Source organism: Theropithecus gelada, chromosome 7a, assembly GCF_003255815.1.
Source record: "Theropithecus gelada isolate Dixy chromosome 7a, Tgel_1.0, whole genome shotgun sequence".
NCBI classification, from domain to species: Eukaryota; Metazoa; Chordata; class Mammalia; order Primates; family Cercopithecidae; genus Theropithecus; species Theropithecus gelada.
The window spans coordinates 56000355-56008652 of NC_037674.1; the positions used below are offsets into that span (position 1 = coordinate 56000355).

An 8298-nucleotide genomic window follows, 5' to 3' on the forward strand; every position below is an offset into this window, starting at 1 on the left:
AGAAAAACGATTTAGCGTTGCCCTGTCCTAGTGATGGGATCCTAATAGCAGAAATAACCACACAGCAGAAATAGCCACACAGAGCTCCCAATTATAAATAAAGGATTTGTTGTATTTTCATGTTCTGTGGGACGTTACAAAGCAACGTTTCCCTGTGAGCAACTTTGCACGCTATTCAAAACATGTCCAGATCCAAAAGAGTGGCAAGCAGTTTAAGTTGGGGACAATACAACTGGGAGGACACATATAAAAGGGTGGAAGGTGAAAAAGAAGGAGTATGGGAATGACCACCTGGCCACCAAAGGTCCTCACCATCAGTGGGGAAACCAGTTTCACCTAGCTGACCTTCATGCAGAGTTTCAGCCTGTGAAAGGGATGGGGAAGGAAGCAGAGGGTCTAAGTGGCCCCATGTGATCAGAAGGAAGTGGTGCAGGAGGAGGACGCCCAGTGACTGAGAGCCAGTGAGAACTACTGGGAGGTCAGATGCCCCCAACTCTGTGACATTGGGCACGTTTCTTACTTGTTTTAAGCCTGTTTCTTCAACAGTAAAAGAGGGAAAATATCTACTTCAGAGGGTCATCATGAAGATTAAAAATTATGTATCTAAAGTTTTTCGCATATGGACAACGACCATTAAATAGCCACACACTCTCTCATGCTGTATTAGTCTATTTTCTGTTGTTTATAACGAAATACCTAAAATGGGTGATTTGTAAAGGAAAGAAATGTATTTTTGTACTGCTATGGAAGTCAGGAAGTCCAAGGTTGAGGAGGTGCATCTGGTGAGGGCCTTCTTTTTTTCTTTTTTTTTTTTTTGAGACGAGGTCTCACTCTGTCACCCAGGCTGGGGTGCAGTGGCGCGATCTCGACTCACTGCAACCTCCACCTCCTGGGTTCAAGTGATTCTCCTGCCTCAGCCTCCCGAGCAGCTGGGACTACAGGTGCACACCACCACGCCTGGCTAATTTTTGTATTTTTTTTTTTTTTTTCCCAGAGAGACAGGGTTTCACCATATTGGCCAATGTCTTGAACTCCTGACCTCGTGATCCACCCATCTCGGCCTCCCAAAGTGCTGGGATTACAGGAGTGAGCCACTGCACCTGGCCCTGGTGAGGGCCTTCTTGCTAGTAGGGACTCTGTGGAATCCTAAGGCAGTGCAGGGTATCAATGGCAAGAGGACTGAGCATGCTAGCTCAGGTCTCTTCCTCTCCTTATAAAGCCACCAATTCCCCCCCATGATAACCCATTAATCCATTAACCCATTAATGTATTAATCCATAAATGGATTAATTCATTCATGAGAGCAGAGCCCTCATGATCAAATTAGCTCTTAAAGGCCCAACCTCTCAACACTGTTGCATTGGGGATTAAGTTTCAACATGAGTTTTGGAGCAGTCAAACCACAACATATGCTATTACTGAGAATATGATGTTCAGCCTCACCCCAGCCTCATTTGCTACCAAATGACATAATCAAAACCAATTAATGTTCATTCCCATTTGTTGTTGTGGTTTTTGTTGTTCTTGTTGTTGAGACAGAGTCTTGCTCTATCACCCAGGCTGGAGTGCAGGGGCACCATCTTGGTTCACTGCAATCTCCATCTTCTGGGTTCAAGCAATTCTCCTGCCTCAGCCTCCTGAGTAACTGGGATTATAGGTGCGCACCACCACGCCCAGCTAATTTTTGTATTTTTAGTAGAGACGGGGTTTCACCATGTTGGCCATGCTGGTCTTGAACTCCAGATCCCTAGCAATCCACCCGCCTCAGCCTCCCAAAGTGCTGAGATTACGGGTGTGAGTCGCCGTGCCTGGCCCCCATTTCTTTTTAAACAAAAATATTATTGAGCTCTTACCAGGCTCTGAACTGAGCTCTGAAATAAAATGGTAAACAAAAACAGCCATGGTTCCTGCCCACACAGAACTTAGTATCTGTTGGGGAAACAGATATATTGATTTAAAAATCACACAAGTGTGACTCCGTAATTGAGACAGTGGCATTTTATAAGACTATAATTGCAGAATTTAACCTAGTCAGGGAAGGCATCCTGAAGAAGTGAATTTTGAGCTGAAATCTGAAAGGCAAGTAAGCATTAACCAGATGCAGAGGCAGAAGGAACAACATGGGCAAACATCTGTGGCAGAAGGTCCTGAAAACAGCCCAGCAAAGCTGCAGAAGAGACAGACCCCCGAGGAGGACACAACTGAAATGAAGTAGGACAATCATAGTAGAGACCAAACCACGTAGGGAGGGCCTGGTAGAACGTCAGCAAGGCTCTCATTTACAATGACAAAGTTCTTTTAAATGACAAGGCAAACAAAATAATGGTGCTTCAGGACTTTATTCATGGCATTAATAACTTTCCAGTTTAAATTAGTAGTTGGAGTGATTTTTATTTCTTTCATTTTGTATGTTTTCTTATTGTTTACATTGCTTCTGATAAGTGTTTATCATTTTTCACAAAACCACTTTTTTCTTTTCTTTTTTTTTTTTTTTTTTTTTTTTTGAGATGGAGTCTTGCTCTGACACCAGGCTGGAATGCAGGGGCTCAGTCTCGGCTCACTGAAACCTCCGCCTCCCGGGTTCAACCAATTCTCCTGCCTCAGCCTCCGTCTTAGTTGGGACTACAGGTGTCCGCCACCACACCTGGCTAATTTTTGTATTTTTACTAGAGAGGGTTTCACCATGTTGGCCAGGATGGTCTTGATCTCCTAACCTTGTGATCTGCCCGCCTCGGCCTCCCAAAGTGTTGAGATTACAGGAGTGAGCCACCATGCCTGGCCCAAAACACTTTTTTCTTAGTCAACTTCATTGAGATATTATTTATCTACAATAAAATGCACCAGTTTTAAGTGTACATCTCTATGAGTTTTGTAACTACTACCACAATCAAGATGAAGAATATTTGTATCACCCCAGGCAAACTTCTTTCTCAGTCAGTACTCACATCCCAGCCCCAGGCAACAACTGACCTGCTTTCTGACACTACATATTGGCCTTTTTTGAGTTTCACGTAAAGGAGATAATACACTATGTACTCTCCTGACTGGCTTTTTTCACTCGATATGTTTTTGAGATTTATCTATTCTGTTGCATGTACCAGTAGTTCATTCCTTTTTATTGGTGAGTGACATTCTGTCTTATGGATATTCCAAAATGTGCTTATTTACTCCCCTGTTGATGAACATTTGGGTTCCAGTTTGGGCTATTATCAATAAAGCTATGAATAATATCAGTATATGTTTTTATTTCTTTGGGGTAAATATCTAGGAGAGGAATTTCTGGGTCCTACAGTAAGGTATGTTTAACTTTATAAGAAATTTCCAAGCTGTTTTCCAAAGTAGTAGTGCAATTTTACATTATCATCAGTAGTGTGTAAGACTTCCAGTTGCTCCACATTTTCCCAAAAGCTTGGCATTGTCTATGTTTTTCATTTTAGCTCTTCTGGAGAATGTGTAGTGGTCTCTTGCTGTGGTTTTTAAATGCATTTCTCTGATAACTAATGGTGCTGAACATCTTTTCCATGTCTACTGGCCATTTGTGTATCTGCTTTTGTGAAGTGCCTGTTCAAATCTTTTACCCGTGCTTAGTATTAGGTTGATGATGGTCTTGTTACAGAATTGTAAGAGTGTCACATATCACAAGTCCTTTATCAGATATTAGTGTAGTACAGATTGTCTTCCATTATGTGGTGTGCCTTTTTGAGAGCTTTTTTGTAATAGCTTTATTGAAGTCTAATTCAAATACCTTCTATTTGAGTTCTTGAAGTATCTTTTTAAGAGTAAAAATTAAACATTTTTAAATTTTCAAATTATCAATATTTTCTTTTCTGGCTCAAGCTTTGTGTGTTCTGCCTAAGAAGTCTGCCTACACCAAAGTTGTAAAGATTTTCTCTTACATTTTCTTCTAGACGTTGTATAGTTTTCACATAAATTTAGGTCTGTGATCTGTTTTCATTTAATTTTTCTGTGCCACGTGAAGAGTTGAGGTTTATAAAAACCGTTTTTGTTTGTTTGTTTTTTGAGACGGAGTTTCGCTCTTGCCACCCAGCCTGGAGTGCAATGGTGCAATCTCGGCTCACTGCAGCCTCTGCCTCCCAGATTCAAGCGATTCTCGTGCCTCGGCCTCCAGAGTAGCTGGGATTACAGGTGTCCCCAACCACGGCACGGCTAATTTTTGTATTTTTAGTAGAGACGGGGTTTCACCATGTTGGCCAGGCTGGTCTCGAACTCCTGAACTCAGGTGATCCACCCACCTTGGCCTCCCAAAGTGCTGGGATTACAGGCGTGAGAAGTGCTGGCATTACAGGCCTGAGCCACCACGCCGGCCATAAAAACCTTTTTTAAAATTAAATTAATAAAACACACAGCAAGGCACAGTTTAAAAGACCAGGTCACAGACCAAATCAGAAATAGTCACTGATTTCCCAGTGTCACATTGCTAAAGAAGTAACTGCAGTGGGGCCGGGCACAGCGGCTCACACCTGTAGTCCCAGCACTTTGGGAGGCCAAAGTGGGCAGATCACGAAGTCAAGAGATCAAGACCATCCTGGCTAACATGGTGAAACCCCGTCTCTACTAAAAATACAAAAAGTAGCCAGGCTTGGTGGCAGGTGCCTGTAGTCCCAGTTACTCGGGAGGCTGAAGCAGGAGAATGGCTAGAACCCAGAGGCGGAGCTTGCAGTGAGCCGAGATGGGACCACTGCACTCCAGCCTGGGCGACAGAGCGAGACTCACCTCAAAAAAGAAAACAAAAAAAAAAAAAAGGAAGGGAAGACCGGGAAGGTCTAGAACAAGGTATAGCTTCCATATTGCAATCAGATTTGCTCACCTAAAAATTAGAACACAAGGTCTAACAAACTACATAATTTTCTAATCCGTTCATTTTAAAAAAAAAAAAAACAAAAAAAATTTTTTTAACACTAGCTCCACATTGAATCATTTACCTAATTTTCTTTGGTCACAATATCCCCGAGTATCTTGCATATCGGGTTTGCCATATCCATCAACCCCAAATGGCAAGCCAGAGAGAGAAGGCTGGGGAGGAGGCATCAGTGGAAACTCTAAGCAGCCAGGGGCACTGGAAACTGCAGACAGCATGGGAAAGAAGGAAGGAAGGAAGAAGAGGGAAGCCGACCTGAGTCTGCTTCTAGCCTGAGTCTGCTTCTCAGTCTAGTCTGCAGTCTAGCCTAGTGACATGGAGGACTTTTGGGTAATGGGCACCCCTGAAAGAGTCTACCGACGGGCAGAAAACACACCACCTTCCTGGTTGTCATCCCATAATCCATTGCCTGTCTCCTGTGTTGAGCTTTACCCTTCGGCTGAATTTCCAGGCAGACCCAAGAAATTAAGACAAAATGGCACATAGAGAAAAATACATACAATTTATTCATTAAATGGGGAAAAATTTCCATAACTATGGAAAGTCAGGTTACATCATCACAGCTGTTTGTTTAAAACTAGAAGTATGTGTTGGCAATCGTTTTGATGAGAGTTAAGAAAATTAAGCCGGTTTCACAATATGGAGTGTCCTTTCTGGTCAACAGTATTGCTTCAGGAGAGATAGCATTTCACAGATCTTTCCTGTAACTTCTAGAAAAGTCATCCAGCCAGATTTAGGTTCAAACTTCTTTACAAAGCCATTTTCCTATAAGAGAATAAATTTAACATTTTAAAAATCATTGTAGATTAAGTATGCTGTAATAAAAAGCAAAAATATTTTCATTTAAATAGTGCAAATAGTTAATCTTCTACTCCTTCTACCCCTCTTAAGCAGCATCATCTAACAGAAATACAGTGTGACCTACATCTGTAGTTTTAATTTTTTTGTAGCCATATTTTAAAAAGTAAAAAAATAGTAAAACTAACTTTTAAGATACATTTAGTGTTATTTTAATATGTAATCAGTATAAAATCATTAATGAGATATTCTTTTCTCATAACAAATCTTCAAAATCCAATGAGTATTTAGTACTTACGGCATATCTTAGTTCAGACTAGCCACATTTCACTACCATAGTGGACAGCAAGCACAGCTCTAGAGGATAGAAAGCCTATTTTTTTTTCTTGTTCTTGTTCAATTGTCCAACATTTATTTCAATGCGCTTATATTTGTAATATGAATTCTATTATACTGTAAACTCCATTGTATTGAAAATCATGAGAACTCACAGTAAATCCAAATTAAACCAATACCTTTGAAGCTATGAAGAGGTTGATGGTTTCTTTCATAATCTACTCTCTTTGTGATCAGACATAGTTTTAAAAATATACAGTAACCCAACTAACTGGACATTTTATTTAGTTAATTTACAGTCCGTAATCAAAGAATGCTCACTGAAAATTTCCTCTGAGATAATCTAGCCTGAAGCCCTCCCTTATTTTAACAAATGAGAAAATCGAGGCCCAGAAAAAAAATAAGTTATCTAAGATTAGCCAACACCTTGGTGCCTGAACCTGGATTAGAATGCAAACACCCTACTTCTTTCCACTCCATACATTTTCAAACAAGTGCCAAAAGAATTAGAAAATTGGTAAAATAATGTTTTCAATGATCATCTGGCAAACATTCACATCTCCATCTTACAGGTTTCAGAACCTGGGGTTACAAATACCTGCAAGTAGCTCAGAGCATAGCACAACTAATATTGAAACAGAAACCAAGCATAACTCTTTGATAGTTGGGAGAGATTCGAGAGCTCTGTGGTACCTTGGAATCATTTTATGAGCATCATTGGCAGAGCAGATGAATATCACCAGCCAGGGGGATTTCCCATTTGAAAGATTTCCTAAGAAAGCCATTTTCTGCCTACGTGTTAAGTGTGCATCGTGCTGTGAGACATGCTGTCATACCTTGATAGAGGAAGGAAACTGTCCCTCTTTCTTCCTCTTTCCCTCCTGCCAGTACATACTCATAGTTTCCCATACACTCTCAAGAGGTATCCACTTCGTTACTCTCCTTCCTAGAATTTTCATAAACCCCATGTTTCGCAAGTATAATGAGGCCCTCTGAAATGGTTTTTTTTTTTTTTTTTTGAGATGGAGTCTGGCTCTGTTGCCCAGCCTAGAGTGCAGTGGTGTGATCTCGGCACACCTCAGTCTCCGCCTCCTGGGTTCAAGCAATTCTCCTGCCTCAGCCTCCTGAATAGCTGGGACTACAGACGCATGCCCCCATGCCTGGTTAATTTTTGTATTTTTAGTAGAGATGGGGTTTCACTATGTTGACCAGGCTGGTCTCAAACTCCTGACCTCATGATCCAGTCACCTCGGCCTCACAAAGTGCTGGATTACAGGTGTGAGCCACTGTGCACAGCATGATTTTTATTATTATGACAATGATCATTGTCTATTATCATTGAGCAGTCATAACATATCATCTTATATACATCAATGTCTAAAGAAGGACAGTGAACAAAGAAAAAACTAATGAATTCAACCAGATGAAGATTAAAATTTATTTATTATTATTATTTTTTGAGTCAAAGTCTTGTTCTGCCACCCAGGCTGGAGTGCAGTGGCGCGATCTCGGCTCGTTGCAACCTCTGCCTCCTGGGTTCAAGCGATTCTTCTGCCTTAGCCTCCCAAGTAGCTGGGACTACAGGCACATGCCACCACGCCCAGCTAATTTTTGTATTTTTAGTAGAAACCAGGTTTCACCATGTTGGCCAGGATGGTCTTGATCTCTTGACCTCGTGATCCACCCACCTCAGCCCCTAAAGTGCTGGGATTATAGGCGTGAGCCACTGTGCCCGGCCTAAAATTTTTTTTAACTATGAAAAATTAAAATTAAAAGAACAATAGACTAGGAAAATATTTACATATAGCATGAAAGAGTTCATTCAAATGTAACGGAAAATCCTCAGGCCCTTAATAGTCTAAAAGGGAAAGACCATTAAAGAGAGAAATATAAATCATTAACAAGTGTATGGTAAAAACACTAATAGCAGTTAAAGAAATGTACTTTCAACACAGTCTTATTGTTTTTTAGACCTATTAAATTCGCTTTGTTGGCCGGGCGCGGTGGCTCAAGCCTGTAATCCCAGCACTTTGGGAGGCCGAGGCGGGTGGATCACGAGGTCAGGAGATCAAGACCATCCTGGCTAACATGGTGAAACCCCGTCTCTACTAAAAATACAAAAAACTAGCCGGGCGAGGTGGCGGGCGCCTGTAGTCCCAGCTACTCGGAGGCTGAGGCAGGAGAATGGCGTGAACCCGGGAGGCGGAGCTTGCAGTGAGCCGAGATCGCGCCACTGCACTCCAGCCTGGGCGACACAGCGAGACTCCGTCTCAAAAAAAAAAAAA

General features: G+C 41.6%; 1 protein-coding gene across 3 annotated transcripts in view; it reads right to left on the minus strand.

Moving 5' to 3' along the window:
* Positions 1–8298, minus strand: part of BCL2A1 (BCL2 related protein A1) — a 55971-nt gene that overhangs the window by 40354 nt on the left and 7319 nt on the right. Inside the window, exon 2 of one of the 3 annotated variants that reach the window (XM_025390468.1) lies at positions 5368–5644. The exons of 1 other annotated variant lie outside the window; for it this stretch is intronic. In XM_025390468.1, coding sequence (XP_025246253.1) covers positions 5537–5644 — 108 coding nt within the window. In that variant the 3' untranslated portion in view covers positions 5368–5536. Of the gene's footprint in view, positions 1–5367; positions 5645–8298 lie in introns of those variants that run through there. One more of the 3 variants, XM_025390469.1, reaches the window with a different exon arrangement.